We start from the raw sequence: 27,665 nt of genomic DNA on the forward strand, positions 1-27,665 counted from the left end.
TTATTTTTGTTTATTTTTTGCAATTCATACCGTATCACAATATTCTACATATTTATTAAACATATATTCTTCAAATAAGGTGCAGACCTAGTTTAAAGCTCATTAGCAACCCACATTGTATTCCTAAATTTGTAATGGAAGATAAGATAAAATAAGATAATCCTTTATTTAGCCCACAATGGGGAAATTTACATTGTTACAGCAGCAAAGAGCAAAGATTGCAGACAAAAAGTGAACACAGTACAATTTAAATAAAAAAAGAAAAAATTAAGATTGTACAAAAAAAAAATAGATACTAAAAAGTAGATTTAAAAAAAAAAAAATAGATCAGCTATTTGACAAAAGTAAGTAAGACATAAGTATGCTTGGTTAGGTTTATATGCAGGTTTAAAAATAAATAGAAACTGCACTTATGCCAGAAAAAATATAATTTCTATTGACAATATAAGAGATGCATAAATGATAGATGGATGGGTGTGTATGCTATAATTGGTATATTGATTTTTTATTTCTTTAAACAAGATTCTTTATTATTGTTGGTAAACTATCTAAGTGAGAGACCTTATTCTGTTTCAGGGAATTCCCACCCGTGTGATCAAGCCAAAATGAGGCTAATAAGTTCACCTGCAGTGGCCAAAACCTTGACACGGAGAGATGTACCACCTGGGTCTATTTTCAGAGAGCGCTATAAACATGAGGAGGAGGAGGAGCCTGGTTTCCTGTTTAGGAGGAGTGGATTTGGTGACGTCACGCCGGCCAGCGCCCCTGCGCACCCATAGTGCGCACCACACCGCACAAGTTGGGGCACGGAGACGTCAGTTGAACATGGCGTTATGCTGGAGAGCTGTCACCGGTCAACAGAGGAAAACAAGAACCGACACGACGACTGCGTTTATCTGAAGCCCCCTCACGGTTTTAACCTTGTGATATTGTGAAGCTTTAGCCGTTTTATTTTCAATTCATCCTTTTTTTTTTTTTTTTTCCGCCACTTTGTGTTTTAGCTAAAATAGCGAAATACGAAAAAATGTCAGACAACCAGAGCTGGAACTCGTCCGGTTCCGAGGAGGATTTAGAGCCCAGAGAGGAGCCTGGACCTCTGGTGGGGGTCGTCGACTTAAGCGGGGTCCTCAGTAAGGTAAGAAAACTGGAATTCACCTGTGTTTACTGACTGTGGTGCTAATGGCATACCTGTCAAATCTGCGTCTGTTTACATGTCAGAAATGAATCTATGTTCATATCATGTTTATGAGAGGGATGCTTCACCGACTGTCAACATTTCCACGTTGCTGCTCATGATTATTATTATAGATATCGCCACAGAAGCAAAACGAGTAGTTAGTAATGTTATACGAGGTGTTTTTTTTTTAATACAGTTCATGGATCTCTCTTTAAAGGGTTGTGATGTTGATCACATCTCCTATAGGACCTACTCCAACTCTTTCCCCTGCTGTCCTCTTCTACTCATCAATTAAGTGTCTGTATTAAATAAAACATCAGCATAGAAATGATCAGTTTTATTTAAGTATGGGGTTATGGAGAAGTTGTGCTTGTAAACAGAATTAAAGATGCTGCAAAATCTGCAAAGACACATCACAAAACTCTAAATTTATCTCAACAATAAAAAAAATACTTAAGCTGCAGTAGAGCACCTCTGGTGGGTGTCGTCGACTTAAGCGGAGTCCTCAGTAAGGTAAGAAAACTGGAAATCACCTATGTTTACTGACTATGGTTGGACAAAGTCGTCTGTTTACATGTCAGAAATGAATCTATGTTCATATCATGCTGTGTTTATAAGAGGGATGCTTCACCGACTGTCAACATTTCCACGTTGCTGCTCATGAACATTATTGTAGATATCCCCACAGGAGTAGTTAGTAATGTTATACGAGGTGTTTTTTTTTATACAGTTCATGAAAAGGGTTGTGATGTTGGGGAATGGAAAAAGTATGTTCAGGATCATATATTCAGTATGACACAAGCTATGCATGGGCATAATGTCATAATGGCATATAATGGGCACACAAGGGATTAATGTTGACTGTTGCAGGTAAAAACTGCAGGTCCCCTGACAACATGACTTTATTTTTTTTCTCTAAAGTGCATTAAACAAAAATAAATTTCAAGGCAAGTTTAGTCATGTTACCTGTACAATATCCCACTATGAATTAATGACGACAGTTCTTAATCACTCTTAATAGTTTGTAGAAATGGCAGACAAAATACTGAGTGGCTTTAATACATGTTCAGTGACGTGCTGTGTTTGCAGATGAAAAGGAGGGTTACCACCCTATACGAGGTGGGTTTTTTTTATACAGTTCATGGATCTCTCTTCGAAGGGTTGTGATTATTTTATTGTCATGTTGGGGAAAGGAAAAAGCATGTTCAGGATCATATATTCAGTATGACACCAGGTGATCTTAGTAATATGTCATTGGTTACTTTATTCCTGTTGTTTCTTATTCATCATTGCACTACGGTCACTTTATTTATCTCTTTTTTACCTTTACAGTTATATTGTTTATATTAGTTCTGTTGTTCCATTATTCACCATGCACCTTAATAACTTATCATTTAGTATTTGCCTACTTGCACATAGCTCTGTATATATATATTTATTTCTTGTTTACTGCACATAGCTCTGTATATATATATTTATTTCTCGTTTACTGCACATAGTTCTGTTTACATCTGGTCACTACTGCACATAGTTCTGTTTACATCTGTTAGTCCGATCACTGTCCACTTATATCTACTCTTTTATATATTTTGTATTTTTAAGTTAAGTTTAAGCTTTAAGTTGTATTTAAATTGACACTTTATATTTAGGTTAAAATGTTTCGTCCACCTGCACTGTTGTTAATTTACTGCTCTGTGTGCCTTTGAATTGCCACCCGGGGACAAATAACGTTTTTTGAATTGAATTGAATTGAATTGGCAATGCGTGCACAATAGTGTAACCAGTATTAGGCAGGAAATGTGTCATGATTTGATCTTATTTAGTTTTGTATTTTAGTGTTTCTTTATGTTCTAGTGTGTTCTGTTTCATTCTTGAGTTCTGTGTGTCTTTAGTGTTTCATGATTTAGTTTTGTAGATGTCCTCAGTGTTTCTTGTATTGTATTCCTGCCTCTGTGTGTTTCCCTCCATGTTGATTGCCCTGATTGTCCTCACCTGTGTCTTGTTAGTCTCACCTGTGTCTGATTACCCCATGTCTATTTAGTCTCTGTGTTTCTTCCCATCTGTGTCAGTTGTATGTTGTTTGTCGGTATTGTAAGTTCAGAGTAGTTGTCTGGCAATGTCAGCGTTTCTAGTGTTTCCTTGTTTTCCTGTTTTGGGTTTTGTTCTTGTAAGTTTTTGTTTTGCATTTTGCATCTAGCCTTTTCGTTAAAATAAGTAGTTTTTGTTAAGAATCTGCACTTGGGTCCAGTTTGTTATCAATCCTTGACAAAATGGGCACACAGGGGTTTAATGTTGACTGTTGCAGGTAGAAACTGCAGGTCCCCTAACAACATAATGCATTTAAAAAAAAAAAAAAACGTCAAGGGAAGTTTAGTTATGTTACATGTACAATATCCTACTATGAATTAATGATAACAGTTCTTAATCATTCTTAGTTTGTAGAAGTGGCAGACAAAGATACTGAGTGGCTTTAATACATGTTCAGTGACGTGCTGTATTTGCAGATGAACAGGACATTTAATTAAACCTGTTATTGTTTCGGGTAGCTACTATTAAATGTTTATGGCTGTCAAAAAGGAGTCAAGGCATAGTGCTAATCCTGTTCTGAAGGGTTATTTCCAGTTGTTGCATGTTCCTATGTTATTCTCTGATAACAATGTGAGTAAAGCAAATGGTGTTAGTGTTATGGGCAAATTTCCAGCGGTACTCTTAACATGGCTACAACAACAACAACAACAACAACAACAGTATTTACAGGGACACTTTTACAAGTAAACTGAGTTCACAATATAAATAACACTGCAACTAGTACATGCTCCATTTTCCCTTGGTAAACTCTAGACAGTTAATCCTTGCTGCTATACAAAGTCGTGGTAACCTATTTGGCCATATGCTTCTGTGCACTTGTGCAACACTTTGTTTTGGACAAAATACAGAGTTTTAATGAGTTAAGCTGCTGGCAAGCTAATGTGGTATTAATCTCACTGTACGCTGCCTTCCTGTAAACAGATTGCTTGCTGACCTGCTAACCAAGCATATTGCAAGATTAAGCAGATCTGTTACCAGAAAAGCTCACCTGTTCAATCATACTAAACCCAATAAACGTCATAGGTCCTGTGAGGATTAATGAGTCTACACCTTACGTAAGGTGTCAGGTTTTTCCTTAAGTGCAGCGGTATCCGGTTTGGCCATATACCCAGTTAGTTTCACTACTAAACTCCAGTGAAAGAAATGCAACACACCGGTCCTTTGATTAAAACTCTGCAGCATTTCTGATGTTCTTTGTAATTTTGTGGTGATTGTCGAGACAGTAGTTTGTCTTTTGTTGTGTAAGACGTTAATATATCGAGAGAGTGAGGTTATTGGAAAGATGTTATATTCCATTCCCATTGTTGACATGTCTCATTTTCTTGTCCCTCAGCAATCAGCAGGATATTAATGAATGTGTTCTATTCATTTTTTCAGTGGACAAATTACATCCATGGATGGCAGGATCGTTGGGTGGTCTTGAAAAACAACACATTGAGCTACTACAAGTCCCAAGACGAGACCGAGTATGGTTGCCGGGGCTCCCTCTGCCTTAGCAAAGCTGTCATTACTGTGAGTACTATTACTCTTCTTCACAACAAGGCAGGGTTCTCCCTTTCTGTTAGCTCTGCCACAATCGTTTGACTGTAAACTTCAGAACTTATTTGATGCACGTTCTTTGTTCTTGAATAGTAGATTTTATTTGGCCACGGTGTCTTTCAAGAATAAACACCAATGTTTGTGCTTTCTTAAATAGAAGAACCTAAACTCACAAAACAGTAAATATACAAACTTCCCTCAGCACACACCCAACCACTATTCAGGACCTAGGTACTAGGATACTCTCATGTTTATTTTATTTAAATATTTATTTAAATAGCAAATGGAGGTTACAAACCACCACTGTGTTCCCATCTCACCTCCTGCTTAAGCCAGTGTTACCTTTTCTCGATGTCTCATTCGGACAATACTCAACTGGTGGTGCTAAGACATTTTATTAGCATGACCGTGACTTCCACAGTGAGTACACTTCTACCATAAATAATGTGTAGCTTTGCTTATAAATGTAACTGAAAAGTATTTCATTGTTAAATTTTAGTGGAGTCTTAACCTTCTCCTTAGGTCGGGTTTACTAGCTGTTAAAAAAGGAACACATCAGTGTTGTTTTACCTTATTTTTTGCTTTGAGAGTTGTCAATACTTTGTAAACCTTCTTATCATCAAAGCAGAAATTTGGAGATATAACAACTTAAAAGAATGATTTAGTTTATGTAGGTCTTTAAAAAAAGTTAGGGACAGAACTGAGTTCCAGTTAAGATAAAGTAAAAGCATCAGGACAAAAGACCAAAAACACAGTTGGCAGATGACACTAACAACAACAACAACAACAACAACACCACACAATACAGTTCTTACAAATAGTAAGATCTAAAGCAATCCAAAAGACTGATTTGTTTTAAATGAAGTGCCCTCAGCTGATTAACTCACTGGAACAATGTCTTAATAGGCTGTAAAGCTCATGACGATGACGAAAGTTGTGCTAAGGTGTTGTTGTGTTTTTGTGTGGTAAAGTTTGGTCAAAGAATAATGCACCATTTAACTAGTTGTCTGATTTGGGGAGAAACTCATGCTTTTGCATTGCAAATTCACTGCAGTATGAAAATGAACTGCTTTTTGCCTTACTCTTTTCCACATTGCGTTCTTCTTTCAAATCTCGTACAATCACACCACGAGCTAAAAACTCATCAGTAGCTTCGCATAGTAAATTAAATCTAGCACTGCAATGCATATACAATTGAGTTGGACTTGCTTAATGAAATTTAAGTTGTGTGGTTGACATTTCATCAAAATGCCAAATCCCGTTTATTAAAAAATGCTGGTTCAACTTTTCATGACCAGACTTCTGTTTTTTCATAGCAGAAAATCACAATTTTCTATTAAATTACTGTTTCTATTACCATGGAATCTTTACAACCTTCCTCTTTTTTTTGCCTGTAACCTTTCACACAGTTTTACATAGTTTCACATGTGTTATATCTGATGTGATTCAGATGTCAGGCATCTATCCACCATATGTTTCTCTTAAATTCATAAGGAAAGGCTCTGCTCCCTCCTGCATCCATATGTCGGCTTGAGGCTTGTTTACAACTATAATCAGACGAGGAACTTCACCCTGGACTTTCTCAAACTTGTTCTTCCACTTAAAGATACAACCTTAAAAAAACAAAACAAAGTTCTTTGATTATTTCTTAAGTTACGCTTGAGGGTCTGTGGCCTGTCAGGTGACTGTTATGTTTCAACACAACATACTGTGTGGTAACACTTGTTGGGAACATCATCATGAGACTAATAAGCTGTGGCACTGTGAGAGTATGAAGGAAAATACCAAGTCATGCATGATAGCATTGAAGGACTGAGAGTCCCATTCCTATATAACATTTACTAAAATCCTTTCTCAGAGACTCAAAGGAGCTGCAACAGTTGGCTAAGCACAAAAGAGATAAATCTAGGTATGTCAGCGTTGAGGACTGGATGTTCACGCTGTTGTACCTCACATCATTTGTCTTTTTTAACCCAGGTCAGTCATTGACTGAAGCCCCGTCTGCATGTCTCCCAAAACGGTAACAAGGGAAATGAAAAAAGTTACTGTTCCCAGGCAACATAAAGCGGGCTTTTCTATTAGCTGTATTTGTTCAGCTTCATCCATTCCCAGCCTATGTAAATATTAACCCCCATGTGGTGATCTGCACCAGCCATTTCTCATTCCAATGGAAATGTGCGTCACAAGTTGTGGGCGTAAATAATTAAGAGCTAAAGTTAGTGATGGTCATGCACAGACAGTTATTGCCTTCTTTTAACAATTTATTTTCCCTTTTCACCAGTAATTCTTTTTTTTTGAGTTCTCCAACTTCGTGCCTCTTGCATGAACTCTCAGACACAGATGCATCACTTCTCATAAGATCTGTGACGTGTCCAGATGCTTTTTTTCCATTAGCTAAACTAAAAAGGAAAAGCTACTTTCACAACCATTGTGACATCATTATAGAGCAATAATCTGCTTCTTTGCTTTGATGATGGATTTCTTTCTTTTTACCCCTGCTTGAGTTACAGACCGGGAACACTATGGAAATTAGATTAATAAGTACAATGATATTCTATAATTCTAAGAGCCCCACTATAAGACTAACCCATCCTCATGTACTGTGTGCTTTAGTGCTGCAACTAAAGGCATTCAACATAGTTCAGTGCGTGTTACAGTAAACCATTAAACCCTTACATCTGTTATGAAATATGCATTGCTCATTTGAAGGTTGGTCATTCAAAACAGGTGCAAGTTGAGAACCTGTTTATTGCCTTGCCTTGCTTCCATTGTTGCTGGTTTTGGTGTGGATGAGGGGGCTTGACCATTGGGTCACTTTCAGACAGGCAAAGGATAAGCATATAGACCTACAGTATATTGTTTCCATTATAGTTAGATGCAACCAGGACATGTTTATTTTTATTTTTGTAACTTTCAAAAGACGACTATGTTTCAATAGTAGCTTAATAATGTAGGTTTAAAACATTGACCCTACTATTTGGCTGATCGCTGCAGCTGTAGTGTGCACATTAGATTTTATTTCCTGTAAGTCAGGAGGAAGTTAGTGGTAGAGTTTCAACATTCACAGACTCTAGTTTGTAGACTGAAGGTGAGAAAAGTTGGTTAACCAGTAAATTAAGGTGTTACTTCTACATGCAACCAGAAGCATAGAATCCACACAATATACTGAATTATGATTGAATAGTTTTTCTTGTGTCCTAAAACTGGCTGTATTCAATCATACCAAGCAGACACAAGAACAGCCTGAATTATAATACTGTCAGATAGACCCACACTATAAAATACTGCCTCAAATTTCAACAGACTGGAAGCAGCACCTGGTGGACTTTGTCTCAAATAAAGGAGGGTATTCATTGCAGAGCTACTGGATTAGATTGCATGCTCCACCTATCAACACAAAAGGCAAGAGAATGAAGTCATGGGTGCTTCTTAATTATAGGGGAACTTGATGACATTATTGAATTGCACACCGTTTAATGAGATGTACAACCTTTCTGTGAGTTAATGCGGGCAGAGATAATTAATGTTACATTAGCATTAGCATCAGGAAGGTTTGACCTGACAATAACTGGTTATATTAACATGGGAAAAATAGCAACAATAATGATCAACTTTATTTCCATTGCTTCTCTGCATTGCTCAAAGTGCTTTATCCTCAGCAAATTTTCAGTCAACATTATCCTCGAATGGGTAAAATGAAAACTAATAGCCTCTTGCTGAGAACTGCAGCTGTGACATCGACTTATTGGCTTCTTATGTTCTCTCCATCCAATCCTGAAACCTGACGTGATGGGTTTCTGCTGATGTAAAATAGATTTTCACAATTCCCTACATCTTACAAGTATAAAACAGAGCTACATGTAATTTTCCTCCTGCGTTTTTAGGTGTTGACAATCATCAATTGTTGATGTGAAACGACGAGTAGGCTGCTATTTGATTCTGCATAGAACAATTACAATTAGGTTGTATCTTTTGTCTTTCAATTCCAAACTCCAAGTTAGTAGTCAGACAGTTAACAAGGTAGGTAGGTAGGTCATATCTTATTCATTATTTGGCTATTCACTTGCTGCAACAGATAGCTCAAAACACCAAATACTTCTAGAAAGTGATTTGTTCCATGCAGAAAGTGATGGATGACTTTTTTATGTTTATAAGGAAATGACAAACTCTTAAATTATCATCAAGAATACCTATTCCTTTTTATTTAATGTCGTACAGCTAACATCAGCCACATAAGAATCATGCCATTCTCGTTTACTACAGTAACACTATCAATGCCTCTACTTAACAGATACAAGTAAAACCATTAAACTGTGTTGACAGTTTGCTTTGGACCATTTGAGTCTATCAATCACAATTTTGTGGTGCATATGATTATATGATTGTCTGTGTTAGCATGCCTCAAAAACACTGCTTTTGCAACAGTACCTATAGAGTCTGCAAACCACCGTGGCCATTTTTAGCTCCGTGGTCAGTTAATAAGAGCACACTGGCCTACTTATAATTCCCTCTCTCAGTGGAATTGTGTAGTAGAGCAGACTGGGTCTGTAGTAATCAGCTGCTGGATACTTTTGAGTTCTTCACACCAAGCGACAATGGATGTGATGATAGACTACTTTCCTCATCATCTTTGGCACATACCTGTAAGAGACAGAGAAAAAAAAGATAGACGGATGGTCAAGTGGAAGTTGAATAGATTGACGTCAGGCTTTGTGGAAATTGCAAAGTTTCTTCAGTGAGGAAATGAGATTCTTCCTCATAGCATGCAACATCCTCTGCTTAAGCAGGTCATGGGGAGGGTCGACAACCATATATTCATCTGTGTGTGTGTGTGTGTGTGTGTGTGTGTGTGTGTGTGTGTGTGTGTGTGTGTGTGTGTGTGTGTGTGTGTGTGTGTGTGTGTGTGTGTGTGTGTGTGTGTGTGTGTGTGTGTGTGTGTGTGTGTGTGTGTGTGTGTGTGTGTGTGTGTGTGTGTGTGTGTGTGTGTGTGTGTGTGTGTGTGTGTGTGTGTGTGTGTGTGTGTGTGTGTGTGTGTGTGTGTGTGTGTGTGTGTGTGTGTGTGTGTGTGTGTGTGTGTGTGTGTGTGTGTGTGTGTGTGTGTGTGTGTGTGTGTGTGTGTGTGTGTGTGTGTGTGTGTGTGTGTGTGTGTGTGTGTGTGTGTGTGTGTGTGTGTGTGTGTGTGTGTGTGTGTGTGTGTGTGTGTGTGTGTGTGTGTGTGTGTGTGTGTGTGTGTGTGTGTGTGTGTGTGTGTGTGTGTGTGTGTGTGTGTGTTAGTTTTCCTTTTCCTGTAGTTCCTGACTGTTTGGTGAGTCAGTGTTTCCTCACAACTGGAGCCACCGGGATCCCGTTTTGGTGTCAGAGGCCACAGAAAGATGTTCCTGGCAGCTGAAGATACAAGACACTATGTTTGTCATGATCTCTTCTGCATAGTTATGTTTAAACTTGTACATGTGAGTCATGAAAATAAGTGAAGTGTGGTGCATCGTTGTAGACACCATCAGTGTTTGCATTGGTTTAGGGCCGTCTCTCTTAAACGGTACTGTCAGTGACTTTTCAAAGGCTGTGTCCTATTTCACTTTTTCTAAAGGCAAAAATGTGTACAAGCTCAAAATGATGAAAAGGCAGATGACAAAATCGGATTCCAAAACTTTAAGAAATTACAGAAGGATTTAATCTGTTGGTGACATTATTTTGATTTTGAAACTGGTAATTCTCACTCTCCTGTCCAGTTTCCCTTCTTACCTGTTCACTTGTAAGTTAAAAACTATTCCAAACAAACCAAATACACGAATATGAGTCCCTTGAATCAAAGGTATTGACACTGATGATCTATCTGAGTGGGGTATGAGGCAGAGATATTTGCTGGCAGAGGCACTTCACTGGGAAAAAAAACTGCTTTGTTGTGTGTCTGCTCTGGCATCCCAGTGGGTGAGACCTACATTTGGTCCCTAGCACCAGTTCAGTCTGTAATGGTTATTTTGTCACACAGACATTGGGGTTCTAAAAGCCCCATTTGAGTTTTTTCTCAGAGAAGAAGGATGTTTCGGTTACGAGTTCTGACATTATCTTTTACCTGGAAAAGAAGATTGCCATCAATAGTACATTAATTGGTCTCAAGGGTTTTAACACTATCAAGTTGGACTACTTGTGGTAACAGCTCTTTTTATCCTCTTCGGAATCAGAATCCTGGTTAGTATGCTGCTGAGTATCGCCTTAAGACTGTATTCCCTCTCTTTAAATTGGTGTTTCTTGGCCCTGGCCGGGTCATGTTCATTGTGACATTGCTTAGTGGTTTTCCTTTATCCACTCTTTATCCACTGGCTATGCACTGTTGCTCAATCTGTGGCCTCTTGATCTCTCTTCTCCATGCCTTAAAACCTCCCAACCATCAGCTTTGGACCACCAACCTAGGCTCAAAGCTCTGATGCAAGCCAAGGGATGCAAACACTAACACACACCTGTAGCTCTGAGCTTCCAGTCTGGGAGCTGACTTAGCTTAGTAAAAGATATAAGTGAGGAACGGTTCATCAGGAAACTGTTAATGATAGAAAGTTCAATATGGAATAGCAGGAGGACGTCAGGATTAAAACAGAAAATATTGTCTTTTATATAAACTCAAAGGTTATTTGTGAAAAATAGAGATACATCTGGCAAGCTAGTGAACCTGACTGCTGATTCAGAAAACAAGTTGTTTTTATAGGGCAGAACAAGTCAGGTTGGACAAACTGATTTGTTTTCATGGTCAAAGGTGAAATAAATTGTCAGCAGTGTGGGAGTCTTACACCGTTTCTTGCGACATGCAATTGTAAGACATGTTTCAGTGACATTTCATTCAAGAGGAGAAACTTCTAACAACAATTGAAATTGATCCAATAGCTGCTGTGCCTGATCATAGAGGGCTTGATTTTATTTTATCTGACACCGGGTAACAACATTTCTTTAGCTCTTCATATTGAATTTCCACCTCCACACTCAAACCACACACTCCATGCAAGTCTTTTTTTTGGTCTGTTTTCCTTTCACATAGAGCTCATCCTCAGCATATCTCTAATCTTGTGGAGTGCAAGGCTGCTGCTAAAATGACCTTCCTGTGATGGATTATTGTTTACTGTAGCCTTGGAGCCCAGTAACCTTCTCAGACCCGGCGCAGGCTTTCATTTCTCATCCCTGCTTACCAGTCGGTGTACTCATGACCCTGCGTAGTCTAGAGGTGACTTAGAGGAATCTATTTTCTCACTTTCCTTGCAACCATGTAAAACTAAAATATCACCAAGCAACAAGCAGTTCTGTGCAGGAACACTAACATTTTCTGCTATTTCACATGGTTTTAGTGTGTAGTTATCAAAGATACATCAGGGACTATACACTTTTGATTTTCAAATGTTGTGGTCAGTTTTTTTTATCATCTTGTCGGCTTATATCAACCTAGTAATCCAAAATGCTGCATGCATTTTTCTAATTTACATGACTTTTGCAGATCTAAGCAAGCAGTTGACAACTGTTGAAAAACTGTTATAGCATTCTTGTCCACCGTATGCTTCCAACTTAAGTAAAAAAAAAAAACTTGTTATGGTATCAGAACCGGTGATTTTTATTTGTATTTATTACAGACTTTGAAATTCAAACTCTCAGCAATAATCTTTTGGTGATACAAGAGCATTTACACAAGCAGTATAAGGGTTAAAAGTGTGTTTTTAATGTTAATAACAAAATTAGACTACACTTAAGCTCTATATGCCATAGGAGACCTTGTTATCCTTTCCGATTCAGTTGTTGATGGTAGCATTACTGGCCAGTTGGGATTGCTAAAGCCAGCAGCGCACCTTTTATGACCCTGCCTGTTTATTTAAGGTGTGTACCCTTTTGTTTATGTTTTTCATCTGTGCTTAATTCTTCGTCTGTCTGTTTACAAACAGTAGCTTTATTGCAGTGAAAGCATCAACTAGGATAGGATAGATTACAACAGGAAACATGTATGTAAACTATTGAAACAGTGTTTATTGACAGATAATACAGCATCACACAATTATAGAATAAAACCCCTCACACTCCTCCTTTGAAACCCCTTTAAAGACACTAAAGTTGCCTGATTATTACTTTGCCAACCCTGTAGAGTAACACAACCTTCAGTTCTTGCTCAAGCTGCCCTTACATTCACCGGGTGATAACAGATTGTGAGGGAGCAACTGTTAATGATAATATGTGCTTGTTTTGTTTCGACTTGTCTCTGTGAATGCAACATTATTGCAGCCTTAAATAGATTAACTAGAGTTGGTAGACTGGAGCAATCAATTCAGTATAATTGCACTACTTATACTCACAAAACTCTATTGATTCAACAACCGAAAGGATCAATAAAGCATCAATTTAAAGTATCACAGATACTGAAACAGCTGAAATGGCTGTTGTCATTTTTGCAGGATTGCAGACTCTTGGCCCTTACAAAATCAATGACTGATTATGCAGTACAAATACAAACTAAGACAGAGATACCAGATGTGTTTATTGTAATCGGGGAAAAAAAGAGGAATGCAGTACTTTCTTATCTGGCCGGTTTCTCTACTGCTTTCAGTTTTACTGCAGTCTCTGGCATTTCTGCTCATTCAGTCTTTTCCATTTCTCAAGCTGTGTCCTCAAGTACAACTGAACCAGCCAGACACATATATCAGGCTGCTCTTCCCCCTGTGATTAGACCTTGAGAGTGTTTTAGCCTTGAGACTAACTGCAGGGGTGTCCTGATGCATTTGGTATTCACCACACAGCAGGTAAATACCTTTGCTGTCATTACCACTACTTCCACCTCCACCCTTTCCTAGCACACACAAACACACACAGACACACACACGAACACACACACACACACACTCCCTTGTTGCTGGCAGTGCCGGCGCAGCAGTTTTCAGCGCTGACAATACACTAGAGGGCTATTAGGAATATGCTCTGTCCTGCAAGCTGCCTTAAAAGGCCAGTTATCTGCCACTTCTCCTCCTATGGGACTTTGTCTGGAAACTAAGGCTGCTGTGCATCTGCTGCACTCCTCTGTGACCCATATCTCTGTGAGATATAAACTGCAGATAGACCTTTGAGTGAAGAGGCAACTCTCATCACTGTCAATGTGGTGGATTAACATGTTCTCTGGTGTTCACGCCATCTCATGAACAGATTGTCGACCACCATGTAACAGGAGGGAGAGAGTGGCAGTCTGCTATTTCAGTGTCATTTTAATAGCTGTTTTCAAGGCTGACAGCCTCACATATGCCTCCCCCTGATCTTCCTGAGTAGGAAAGAGATGTGTGCTTCGTCTTGCTATGAGGAGAAAATGACAGCAAGCTGATAAACGTATGACAGCATATCAAGCAATGTGGGTTCCTCTAACAGGCCAAATATCACAGAATTGTACAGTATCTGACCCTGTTTTTGCTTATATCTAGCTTTGTGGGATTGTGTTTTCCATAAATGGATGATACTGATGATTGATCTGTTAACAGTGCAAAAAACAGAAACAAAAAAACATACAGATAATTAATGTTATCATACATTTAACCCTTACTAGAAGTTGTAAAATGTTATCTTTTATGGCCTTGGCTCAGGTTAAACCCTTTTGTAAAACACAATCAGTTGTAGGAAAATCAACATTTTCCAATTTTCCATTATAATTCAGTTTGAAAGTTAATCAAAACAAAAAAAGGAAATGCATTCAAGAAAAATAATTCAGTTACAACAATTTTTTTTTTTTCAAATACCTTTTGTATTTTGGTCCAAGACCCTGGGTCAAACAATAAGTGCCCAAGAGACACTTGTTTTGCATGTGATGCTGCTTTAATCAGGTTTTTACCCCTTCTTAAAAATGTTGGTTATTTATAAATTGTGTTGGAGACCAGGGGGACCTCTGCAGATTTTTCCGCTTTTTGTAAAAATAAACAAGTTAAATGAGAAAAACTCTTCACAGCGGAATATATTCAATGCACACTAATCTAATTAGCATCCTGCTGTCTGTGTATTTTCAGCCTCACGAGTTTGATGAGTGCCGACTGGACATCAGTGTAAATGACAGCGTTTGGTACATGCGAGCACAAGACCCAGAGCACAGACATCAGTGGATTGACTCCATTGAGCTGCACAGGGTAAGTAAAGCACAATCTGTTCATCACAGCCGATACTTAACATTTGTTTTCTCTCCAAAGAAACCAAATCTTTGATACACTTTTATCAAAGCATCTAATACAAGTTTGGAATTTGTAAATGTGTGTGTGTTTTTATTGTATGCGTGTGTGTTTCTATCAGAGTATCAGAGAGGGGAGGAGAGACAAGGCAGGAGTCCAGGGAACAATAATCATCCCTCTACCACTGGTGCGTTTGTTTGCAAGTCTGTAGGACTGAAGGACTCCCTGAGTGCTTTACCTGTCTTAGCATAATACACTGTAAAACAACGTTTTGTGTGTGTTCAAATATGCACCTGTATTTATTAAGCTAAAACAAGATTTATGCATGTATGCTGTATAGAGAGTTGAATCCTAGATTGTTCACTATGGCTACAGAACGCTTTCACTTTCAAATGCTTACTTGGTAGTTGTCTTAGGTTTAGAAAACTTAATCAATCAAACATCAATCTTTACTTGTATAGCACCAATTCATAACAAATGTTATCTGAAGTCACTATACCAAAAAGAGCAGATCTAGACCATACTCTTATCATGTTATATTATTTAAAGAGACACAATATTAAACCACCATGAGCACAGCACTTAGCAACATTTAGCAAAAAGTAACAGTGGAAAGGAGAAACTTCCTTTTAACAGGCAGAAACCAGGCAGTTGTATTAACACACATTTAAATGCAGATTAGTCAGCTGGTCTACGGTTAAGAAAATAGTGAGTCAAATAGTTTCCTCATCAAGGCTAAACATGAGATCGAAGTGTCTGTGGGGAAAAAAAATGTCAAATTGGTTTGCAGTGTGGTTAATGTTAGCTGTGCCAGCACCGCAAGCATTTGGTCCTTCTAGCAGGATAACATCCACATCCCTGTGATGGATATGCATTGCTCTTGTCGGGTGGTTACATGCCAATTTAATCTGACACTCTCTATATACACGCCATCTGTCCACCGTGCTGGTTAGCATCCAGGTAGTAGAGCAACATGGCAGAACGGCAGGAGCCATTAATCAGAGTTGCATCTGCCAAGTCTGAACTTTCTTATTAAATGGTCTAATCAGAAGATAATGAGGTATTTTGAACTAGGTTTTCAAAAGCGTTGGGAACATCAGTCCAGATTAAAGAGATGCTTAATTTTAATATAATATTTCCGAGCCAATATTCCAGTTTTTGCGAAAAGGGTTCCACTGAAAAGAGTTTCAAGACTTATGAGAGATAATGCTGTGTCATTTGCTGTGTTTATTGATTTCCTGCAGAAAAACCTGAACAATCAGTGCAATGGGGCTTTACAGAGCTACAAATATTAAGCCCTTTAAGTGCTGACTGAAAAGCCCTGTAGTGCAGAGAGTGCTAAAGTAGCTCCCATTGTATACAGTCAGTGTCAAGGACAGGGGAAGCAAGTTGCAATCCCTACTGTGGACTGCAAGAGCACAGGACAATGGAGGAAAGGAAGAGGTTTATAGTCATATATACAAAGTTACCAACCACCAGGCATTTAAATTGTGTTACGCGTTGTAAAAAAAATAAATAAAGAATCCCATGTGACATCTAGCAATCTCTGTTGCTTTAATATCCATTTAAGTTACAACATAATATCTTATTGCTCAACATTAACAAAAAGATTAGTTTGTTTAAAGGTCTTAATCTAAGGCAGATTTAATCCAGCGTGGAGACATGCCTGTGGCTCTGTCTGACATGAACGAGGAGTAGTCGGTTGCCACACCTTCTCTCTGTCTGCAGAAACAAACACATGTTCACTCGTGGTCCTAAACTTCGGGAAAACCCCCTCCTCTCCTCCGCTAACTCATTCCAGCACAAGGGAGGTATCGTGACTCATACTCAGAATCTTGTGCACACACACACTCACACACTAGACTATAGAATCCCACCCATATTGAGTCACCACAGAAAACTCTTCCTCTTCCTAGAAGCCCCTTCTTCCTCTTCTTACCCACATTACTCACAGCAGCAGCACTCAGCAGCTCAGCGTCTCCAGGGAGACACAAAACACTACAGCTAACACATCACTCTGTTGATAGTTTCAGGCGTCTAAATGTGAAAACAACACTCGTTTCTAGGATACTATCCGTATATTAATGTAAGCTTTTGCTTGTACATTCTCAATGTACAAGTGACAGCCATATGGTATGAATTGTGGTTACGCAAGATACAGTTTATGACTTTTTTTTTATATTGAGATTTGATCCATTGTTATAGTCAGATTTCCTGTTAACATGACTAAAAACAGGGAAGTACTTTTCTAAGGAAAAGTTTTACTGCTGTGGACCTGCTTGATCAACAAGTACAAATTAAATGAACTTTTTAAAAAAAAAATGCATTAAACACACTTATTTCTCATTCACATGTAATTGAAAACATTATAGATCGAATTGGGAAATTAATCACCAGAATTATTTTTTAACTTTCACCTCAGGAATAATCCCGTAGGAATAATTTATCTTTTGTTTTCTTCCTTTTATTTTACAAGTGTAAAACATAGTGTGCATTATTATTCTCCAAAGCCAGTTGTGTTTGTGTCCCTTCTGGCTTTAATCCTGACACATAAACAAACTCCCTCAGTGCTAAAGAGAATCTTCAAAAGATGTGAATACGTATATTTATTAGGGCAGGACTCCCATCGGTTGATTAATGATGCTTTTAGTCCTCTTTGTTTTTTTATCTCCTGATTTTATCATACAACAAAACCCTGCTTGCCTGCTTTGATTTGTTATCAGCTATCAGACAGATGGAGCACCCTCATGCAGACAGATAGATAGTCCTATCTGTGCTGATGAAGTCACTGGGGTAGCAGCAGTATGTTTGCTAAAGGGCAGGCAGCAGCAGTGACTCAAATCCATGTGAACACAGGCGGAGTTACTTGTGGTCGTTGACCGACAGTTACCCCAGCTCTAGCAAAAGCTGGTCACGTGCATGTACATGTCCTGCCCTCTGGTGGTTAAAAAACGAAGTGTCTCTTAAAGGGGAAACGCATCTCTGTAGCTTCTCTCTGCCAGTGTGTGTCTGCGTTGTTGAACCTTTCCCTCTCTGCTGTCCCTGACTGTCTATTTTGAGGACCGGGCTGTTATGTAAACTGAAAAGGGAACCAGTCAGGTTTACAAGAAGTCACTTGATTATTCATTAGTGGTGTTGCTTTGGTTACTGAATCCGTGTCGGGTTGTGATGAGATCACTGCAACCTGTCAAAATATTCATTGCAGCATGAAGAATCTAGAAATACATATTTGCTGTTTCTGAATATGTACATTATATTTTAATGTAAAATATCAACAAATTATAATATGTGGTTGGTCATTTGCAGGGTAGAGTGAAACTATTTCTGCTGATCATTTTCTTACCCTATATCTTGTTTGAAATTATATCCATATATCTTAAATTTTCCATATATTGCCCAGCCTTGACATTCTGTCATCATGGATCTAAAAAAAAAAGCAATATTCACATTTGGGATTGGTATCTTATAAGAGAATTTAGATATTTTTTTCATGATAATATAGTTAAAAAATAACAGCTGATTTTCTGAAAACGTGTTCATCCATTTATTATAAGAATCTACCATGGTAATGTCTCTCCTCCACATGATTTTCATGCTAACTTCAGGTAGAAGAAATGATAACTAAACATTGATGTGTAGTGTAAACATGGGGGGGTCAACTCACAGCTGCATGAAGGAAGCATGTTGAAAACTTGTGAAAGAAACAGGAATGGATTGTGTTACATCTGAAGATACCAGGTGAGAACACTTAGGATCTGATAAAACAGAGATTACGAGGGTCAGTTTGAGTGAAGGGTTTTTAGCAGCTGAACTTTTGTTTGGTGTCACTGGGTTTGTTTTTGTCAGTCAGCGCTGGATTGCTGCTGCTGTTCTGGACACAGCCATGTTTTTGATTATGCCTTTTGTTTAAATGTTAAATTATGATTTTTAGTTTGTATTTCATTCATTAAGTTAGGCTTCTTTGTAACAACATGACTAACTTGTAACCTCATTGCCTCGTCTGTTTTTCTTCACAGGCTGATTCTGGATATGGCTCAGAGTCCAGTCTGCGCAGACATGGCTCCATGTTGTCTCTCACCTCAGCAACCAGCGGCTACTCTGCAACCTCCACCTCCTCCTTCAAGGTAAATGTTAACTGAGGCAGAAGATGTGTACTGGCTTCAGTTTTGTATATTTACAGACACTGGAATGGCATCATTATGTAGAATGCAAATAGAGACGACTCTGATGCGTTGTTGTTTTTGTAGAAGGGCCACAGCCTCAGAGAGAAGCTGGCAGAGATGGAGACATTCAGAGACATCCTGTGCAGGCAGGTGGACACGCTGCAGAAACACTTTGACAGCTGTGCAGATGCTGAGTCTAAGGATGAGCTGCAGAGGGATAAAAGTAAGAATCACTGACGCCTACACCCCTTTTTACATGATGGAACTCTGAAACATAGATGGTATGTTTGGGGAAATAACATGCCCCTATGAGTAGTTAGTAAAGAGAGCATAAAGGATACATTTTTAAATATACTGTACATCAACTAATCTGATAATTGCTTGACACATTTCCTGGTTCCACCTTTTAAGACTTAGTATTTATCCATGTTTTCACACATGCTCTACAGAAAATTTTAAGAAAATGTCATGACTGCCTGCCCCTGAAATATTACTCACACATGTCCGTCACAGCGTTAGGTTCTCCCTGTTGGACAAGAGTGGGGGAGATGACTTTACGAAACGATAAGTAAATAAATCAACAACACAGAAATGTAGTTTTCTGAACTGTTATTGATAAAAGTTAAGTGGTTGAATTCTGGGTATCCAAAATAAGAAAAGAAAAGATGACAAGAAGTCAGTCATGTGACAAAGACAATCTTAAGCTTCAGTAGTCTGTGAAAGAGAATACAAATATTTGTTGAAATGAAGAACAATGTAGAGATTCTTGTGAGGAATCTGTGTGTGCTGTTACTCAGAAAGCAGTTATTCTACAAGCTCCCTCACCCTCACCCCATCTTGGCCGGCTGGACATTTGCTCATGGCTGCCTGAACCGAGTGCTCCTGTGGACGACTGCAGTGAATGAAGCCCTGCTTTTGTTCTCCTCCCCTCCCTCTCTCCCCCTTCCTCCTCCTCTCTCTCCTTTCCTCTCTCGCCCTCTGTCCATTCGGAAGATGAAACCAGACCATTGTCATGTTGTCCAGCACAGCAGAGTCCTGTCAGTCGGACGGTCTGCTGCCGCTGTTGCTTAAGTTGTGAATGAGCCACAAGGCGCCCCCCTGCCCTGGACCCCTGCTGGACTTTTAGCAGGGGTCTTAAAGGAAAAGGCCTGTGTGCAGCAACTACCTGTAAATGTTTCCTTTCTGAAACCTCCTTTTTTCTCTTTCAGTCGTGGAGGATGATGAAGATGACTTCCCTAACACCCGGACAGAAGGAGAGTTTCTGCACAACAACAATGGCAGCAAAGAAAAATGTGAGTGATGCAGAATTCTTACTTCAGGCCACTGAAACTTATTTTAACGATATTTTTCTACAACCTTAAATAATCATGGTATAAAAGGATTAAACTAAAAGTCAAAGCCTCATAAAGTACTAAACAAAATGTATGTTTAACTTAAGTAGCAAATAAAAAACTGTTAACACACTTGGATCAATAATTCTGGGCGTGGTTTTTCAAAAAATGGAACCTGAATTACAAAAAAATGGATTTAAAAAATAAATAAAAATGCTTAAATTAGATTTATACTGATTTGGTGTTTGTTTGAGCGAGACCCTGTGCTTCTCTCGTGTGCAGTGTTCCAGTCCTTGAGTCCCAAGGGAATCAATGGCATAGATTTCAAGGGTGAGGCAATCACATTCAAGGCCACCACAGCCGGGATCCTGGCAAATCTGTCCCACTGTATCGACCTCATGGTGAAGAGAGAGGACAGCTGGCAGAGACGACTGGATAAGGTAAAAAACATGTGGATCTTATCAACCGTGTAGCATCCACTTCTTTGAAATTAAAAAAAAAAAAGTTATTGTCAGCATTTAATTTCTCAGCTTCCTCCCCACAGTTCCATATCTCTAATGCTGCTGGATTTCTTTCTTTGAAGGAGATGGAGAAGAGAAGAAGAATAGAGGAGAGCTATAAATCAGCACTCAATGAGCTGAAGAAAAAGTCTCACTTTGGAGGTCCAGATTATGAGGTGAAGCCCTCGTCCAAGTCCCCCATAATGCAACATGTTGTTTCAAAGTATGTGTTGATTTTACCAATGAAATCCTCTCTCCACCTTCATGCAGGAGGGTCCGAACAGCCTCATTAACGAGGACGAGTTTTTCGATGCGGTTGAAGCTGCTCTCGACAGACAGGACAAGATGGAAGAACAGGTAAAGAACAGATCACATAGAGTAGTTTAAGATAGAAACTACAACGGTGATGTTCTAGTGTAATTGATTTCAAAAATAGTGTAATTACTTTTTCTCTGGATTTTCATACTCTTTTTGTCCGTGTGCAGTCTCATACAGACAAGACGAGGATACAGAGATCCAGCCCCGTGCCACCTGCAGACATTTACTCCAGCTCCGGCTCGCACAGATTCTCCGACAAGGTTGGTCAACCTTTCACACAACAACAAGCTGCTTACACTTCTCCCTCTGCTCCACCTCATTCCTTCCACTTCTGTGTTTTTTTTTCATTCACTTTTACATCTCATTCAATCTTTTTATCTTTTTCCCTTTTCCCCCATCACCTTCATCATCATCCCTCCCTGTAGCCTCTTAGTCAGTCCTCCCCTGCTCTGATAGTGAGCGCCCCTCCTCATCACATCCACAGATTCAGCACAGAGGTAACTCACTGCAGCTTGTCCAACTTCACCTGTTGGGACTTAACAAGTTTGCATGACTGTTAAAAACCGCTATAACAGGAAGCTCAATCAATAACACTTGTTTAAATCCCCTCAGCAGCATCAAGTGTGAGCTGTCATCTCCTTTTAGTGTGAAATTATACCCGATAAAGATGATCAGTGCTATCAGAATGTGCCCTACATACCAGAGGTACCAGAGCACAGTATTTCCTCCACTCAGTGTGCACATTGACTCACTGTTTTCTTAATTTTCGCATGCTGTTTTGTGGCTGCTTCTTGTTGATGTTCGATGGCCCAGTATCAACATAAAGTCCTTTTTCTTTTGCCGCCAAAGTAAATAGAAGAGGCTTTAGTGAAACTAGAAAAGCAGGTTAGCAACTTTCAGACAGCTTTGGAGGGGACTGTTAAAGGCAGAGAGTAAACAGTTCATGTCAACTAAAACCATCTGTCCATTAGGGCTGGGCAATATATCGAGTGTTTAAGATATATAAATATGTTTTCAAACAAGATACAGGGTAAGACAATATCGTTAATATGGATATAGTCTAAGTTGCATTAAAATAACGCTAGAAGTGCCAGGTCACCTTTTCCTCATCTCACTGATGATGACTGACTGTCTGTCCCTCTTAACCCTGCTCCTCCTCTCTCTCTCTTTTATTGTATTTAAGGAACATTTTTATTTTATAATATTACTTTTTAAATTCACAAACAGGTAGTTTATTTTTCCACGTTTTCACTGTTAATAAAATACATATTGATATATATCGAGTATCGCCATTCAGCTAAACAATATCGAGATGTGAGTTTCGGTCCATATCTCCCAGCCCTACTGTGCATTCATCTTTAAGATTTGATGTCCAGATAAAGTTAGTTTTATTTAGCATGATTTCATTGTGTTGTATGTTTGCAGCTTGTGTTCACACTCTTTAGCAGACTCCATTGAGCCATGCCGAGCTGATATATGAGGACCATTTCTACGACCTGATAACATAACCAATCATATCCTCTCTGTCCCCGGCTTTATGTGCACAGGTGGAGGAGATGGTGCAGAATCACATGAACTACTCTCTGCAGGACATGGGTGGAGACGCCAACTGGCAGCTGGTTGTAGAAGAGGGGGAAATGAAGGTGAGAATATTTCAGTTACTTTAAATAACAAAAGAGAAAAGTTTGATGTAAATTGTGAGATTTTTCTCCTTGCACTCAAATGTGATTTGATGTTTGAATAAAATGTATCTGGAACAAACATAAGGGATAATTATTTGTATGTGTTTGCAGGTGTACAGGAGAGAGGTGGAAGAAAACGGGATCGTTCTGGACCCGTTGAAGGCCACTCATTCTGTAAAGGGGGTGACCGGCCACGAGGTGTGTCACTACTTTTGGGACACCACCTACCGCAATGACTGGGAGAGTAAGTCTTTTCAATTTGAATCAATAGTAAAAAAAGAAATGAACCTGTATTTCTACTCTTAAACAAAGTGCTCTACAAAAATCTTTGTATTTTAAACATCTAGAGTGACCAGTGAGGTTCATAGAAAATGATTTCTAAGAATTAAAACAGCCTCATTGTAATGCTCTCATGTCTCTTTTAGCAACAATTGAAAACTTCAACGTTGTGGAGACTTTGTCGGAGAATGCAGTGGTTGTTTATCAGACTCACAAGGTAAGCTCGGATGGATCTGATTGTTTCCTTTTATGCTCTATATGATGATTTGGATCTGAAATGATAATATCTAATGTGTGTTTCAGCGGGTGTGGCCTGCCTCCCAGAGAGACGTGCTCTACCTGTCTGCCATGAGGAAGATCTTAGCCAACAACGAGAACGACCCAGACACCTGGCTCGTCTGCAACTTCTCCGTCAATCATGACGATGCACAGGTGAGCGATAAAGTCCTCTCAGAACTTAATGAAGCCTTAACACGTTATGCTAAGAGTTTGTTTTCTAATTCTTCATCCTGTCATCCTGCAGCCGAGCAGCAGGTGTGTTCGTGCTAAAATCAACATCGGCATGATCTGTCAGACGCTGGTCAGTCCACCAGAGGGAGACAAAGAGATCAGCAGAGACAACATCCTGTGTAAAATCACCTACGTCGCCAATGGTGCGTGTCCATCTTTGCTATTTGCTTCTGGGTCATTTTCTTGTTTTTGAAAGTCTCAGAAATTAAATCTAGTTCATTAAGCAAGAGGATTTTGAAAGAGTCAAATATTTTGTGAGGTGACAGTCAGCACCATATGACCTCTAATCAATCAAACTGAATCATTTCAAATGTTTGCCACTTTTTCTGGGCCTAGTTCTTGTTTAGTTCTTTTTGCCTCTATCAGAGAGACAAGATAGTGGATAGAGTCAGAACTGGGGAGTGAGAGAGAGTGGGGAATGACATGCAGGAAAGCAGCCACAGGTCAGATTTGGATGACACGTCTCCACTTCCTTCCAATATACAAATGTGAGGCCAAAATAACCCAAGCTATTGGCGTTGTGATGTTGAGCTTTTGATGACATTTGGAGCTTCTGTCACAGTTTAGAAGTCCCACCCTTCTGCTTACCAAAGGCACATTTATAATTTATGATGAAAAGTTCAATGACTCTTTTGTTGGCATTGTTTCCTCTCACTGCTCCTCCTACTCTGATAATCCGGTGCACACAGCCTTTTATATTAACACACTATCAAAGGATGGCAGCCTTTTTTTACCCACATAAAAAGATATGGTATTTGATGTTGACATTGTAAAGACAAACTCTAAAGGTTTAAAGCAGCTTGTTAACGCAACCCTTCCTGCTGAGTTAAAAGTTCTTTCCTGTGTGTGTGTGCAGTGAATCCTGGAGGCTGGGCTCCGGCCTCGGTGCTCCGGGCCGTGGCTAAGAGAGAGTACCCCAAATTCCTGAAACGCTTCACCTCCTACGTGCAGGAAAAGACCGCTGGAAAACCCATCTTATTCTGAGGCCCAGAGGTAAATCAGAGGTTTACTGATCTGATAGATCATCGCTGCAGCTTTTAACCAGCACAGGATAACATGAAGTTTTCTTTTTCTTTTGCAGTTTTGACACACGATGGACTGAACTGCATGAAGGGGCGGCTTTAATCAGACACTCTGCTGCTCGGCTGCTGTGACACGACGACAAGTTCTTTCAAGCTGAATATTTCCCTTCATTATTTTGTGACACTAGTTAGTTAGAAAAAAGAAGGGTTGTAACAGTGCCCCCTGGTGGTAGGATTTAAAAACAAGCGACCCCTGAGATATTTGTAAACTGGTAGTGACATAATAATGGATCATTATCATTTCTAGATTTTCCTTCTGCTCGTTTTTTCACTTTCTTTCAATTTGAAAAAGAGAAAATACAAAATAGTGGAGATGATTTGACTGTCAACAGAAAACCCAGAAACACACAAACATTTCCTCCCAAAGAAAGTTCCTAGAGCAGCTCGTGATGCCTCAGTCGATGCCATATTTCATGCTCATGTCTCTTTTCTTACAGATATATTAATATATAAATGTAAGTATGTTCTATAAGAGGTTTGTAAAAAGGAAACAGATCTTTGCTAATAGACAGAAATATTTTATTCTTGCCATTTCTAGTTCCTATTTTTGTCTAGATTGATCACTATCATTTCTCCATCATTAGCAATCTGCCAGCTTTCTTTTCGAGCTGCTAACGTTTTTTGCTAGTGAAACATCATCGATTGACTTGAAAAATCATTTTTACCTGTACCGAGTCCAGAGGGCTGTCATTGACTTATGACCCTGATGATGTAAGACTCCACCTTTTTGTGACCGCGTCCCTCTCATGAAAACGCCTCTCGCTGGTGCTGACGGAGGGACGGGGTCCGGAGGACGTTCATGTACATTGTTGCTTTTTGCTTTATATTTGTGTCTTAGCACATATTTTGAATGTTGTACATAGTGTCACTAACATTTCTCTGAAGGTCTTTTTGTGACTGAGTCAAGCCCAGATGCCTTAGTGTAAGAGGAACATATAGAGATAACGATTACTGTAACTAAGAAATCATTAGTTAAGTGCCTCGCAGCCATTCCCCCTTTCTTATTCGATTCTCTCAATTCAAATATATTCATGAACCAACTGTCCTTTAAAGGGCTATTCTGGTATTTTTGAACTTGAACCATATGTTTTTTCACACTTTGGGCCCACTAAAAGTGTTTTTTTTATGTCCACTGACAAGCTCAAATGTTTAAATCAACCGTTAAGATGATATTACCAAAAGGAGATACATTTTTGTTGCATCACTCTTTTTTAAAGCCACCAAACTCCGCTGACTAAATCAGTACTTCTACCTCAGAACACCGGAGTTGTTGATCCGTCTGTGTTTAAAAAAAACAAACAAAAACACTCAGTAGAGGAAACAGCAGATCTCATGCTCTGTGAGGTAAATTTGATGTTTTTTCCTATGGAGTCTGGTGGCTTTGAGGGAGCAATGGGACAGCTGATCTCTGTAGGTATCCTCCGCAGACTGTTACCCGAGCCTGTTAGTAGACTAACTTGCACTTTTAGTAAGACACACTTTGATTCATCCAGCACCAGGAAATGGTCTGGAGCTGCTGCAATCTATAAAAGCAATTATAAAGCTTTTTGCACCACTCAGAAACATAGACCCCAAAAATGTTAAAGTAAAAAATATTCAGCAAGCGCCGTCATTCTTCAATCAGAGGGCTTGTTGGATATTTTTAAACCTTGAATAGTTTGAAGATTCAAGATTTAATTCAGTGCAAGAGTCTCCGCCTCTTACTCTGTCCATGTGCCTGGTATTTGTTACATGTGCTGGCATGAAAAACAACCCCGTCTTGTAAGCAGTAATGATTGGTGTTCGTAGCATGGATTGTGTCTGAAAATGTCGCTTATACAAATGCAGGGCTGCAAAGTCCAAAGTTAGCAAGGATGTAGATTGTGCTAGTCCTGGTGTTTTATTTGCACATTTTACATTTAACTTAAAGTCTGTGTAAAGCGACATCAGAAACTGGTTTCTAAACTCAATATAAATGTTGGAGACAGGAGGGCAGCTTAAGAGAGACAGGAAATGTTTGGAGGGGAGAGTTAGGGATGACGTGCTGTGAGGGGCTGAGGTCGGACTTGAACCCACGGCGACTAGGACTGTAGCCTCCGTACATGGGGCATGCATCATCACCGCTAGGCTATCGCTGCCTCGCCTTGAGAACTACGACTGAATTATGGATTTGGACTGTTAGTTTTTTTTTTTGGAGGGCTCGATGATGATTATTTCATTCAGCAGTCCTCAGTTGTATGACAAAGAAAATAAATATTTTGTATCGCTTTACACCGACTTTAAAATAAAAATATATTAAACTCTGGACTTGACAGTTTTACATTTGGAACTGCTTACATGGCACCAAAGCGACCTCGTTTTTTAAGCGTACATAATTTGGTCGGCATAGCTTCTCAAACTTTTCTCATTAAAGCATCACTATCTAAAAAAACAGTACTATGGATGAACCTGTGGCCAGCACAAAATGCATTTTCTTGGGTTATGCGAGTGATTTTTTTTTTTTTAGCAGTTTTCAGTGTCTGCGCTTTGATTTTTCGAGCTTTGTTGCAAGAATGATGTGTGAACGAGTGTGAAGCCATATGATGCTCAATCTCTTGAGTGGAAAGAAGCCGGGCTGAATCTCTTCCACCTTCAAAGCATTTCAACGTTTTTTTTTTTTTTCGACACAAGTGTAGTCATAAAAAAAAAAATCTGAATGAATGTAATTAAGAAATACTGTTTTTGTAAATAATATGTTCATACTAATGCTGTGGGATCAACTTACAAAAATGTACTGTGACATCACATTTCTTCTTCGGCTGTTCAAAAAGTGAAATAAATAAGTTCACCCTTCACCTCTTGTGTTTTACTCGTG

At 39.1% G+C, this 27,665-nt stretch overlaps 1 protein-coding gene across 7 annotated transcripts; it reads left to right on the forward strand.

Annotated features, from left to right (window-relative positions):
- Positions 1-785: 785 nt before the first annotated feature.
- LOC132992525 (ceramide transfer protein-like) lies at positions 786-27,645 on the forward strand. 7 transcript variants are annotated; one of them, XM_061061872.1, is made up of 19 exons: positions 786-1,135; positions 4,643-4,777; positions 14,812-14,928; positions 15,089-15,154; positions 18,984-19,091; positions 19,215-19,353; positions 20,339-20,422; positions 20,744-20,901; positions 21,006-21,137; positions 21,232-21,318; positions 21,447-21,539; positions 21,705-21,776; positions 22,827-22,922; positions 23,073-23,205; positions 23,387-23,457; positions 23,544-23,672; positions 23,764-23,893; positions 24,607-24,743; positions 24,832-27,645. In XM_061061872.1, exons 1-18 carry the CDS (start codon positions 1,025-1,027, stop codon positions 24,732-24,734), a joined length of 1,989 nt encoding a protein of 662 aa, XP_060917855.1. In that variant the 5' UTR covers positions 786-1,024; the 3' UTR covers positions 24,735-24,743; positions 24,832-27,645. The 7 variants fall into 7 exon arrangements, with proteins under 7 accessions (XP_060917855.1, XP_060917857.1, XP_060917856.1 ...); XM_061061873.1 differs by having other exon boundaries at positions 787-1,135; positions 21,045-21,137; XM_061061874.1 differs by lacking the exon at positions 15,089-15,154.
- Positions 27,646-27,665: the final 20 nt, after the last annotated feature.

The sequence above is a fragment of the Labrus mixtus genome, chromosome 17 (assembly GCF_963584025.1).
Source record: "Labrus mixtus chromosome 17, fLabMix1.1, whole genome shotgun sequence".
Taxonomy (NCBI): domain Eukaryota; kingdom Metazoa; phylum Chordata; class Actinopteri; order Labriformes; family Labridae; genus Labrus; species Labrus mixtus.

Coding starts and splice junctions, on each gene's coding strand:
- LOC132992525 (XM_061061872.1), top strand. CDS start 1,025: ATGTCAGACAACCAGAGCTGGAACTCGTCCGGTTCCGAGGAGGATTTA. Junction 23,458..23,543: donor TTGTTTATCAGACTCACAAG/GTAAGCTCGGAT, acceptor TGTGTGTTTCAG/CGGGTGTGGCCTGCCTCCCA. Junction 23,894..24,606: donor AATCACCTACGTCGCCAATG/GTGCGTGTCCAT, acceptor GTGTGTGTGCAG/TGAATCCTGGAGGCTGGGCT.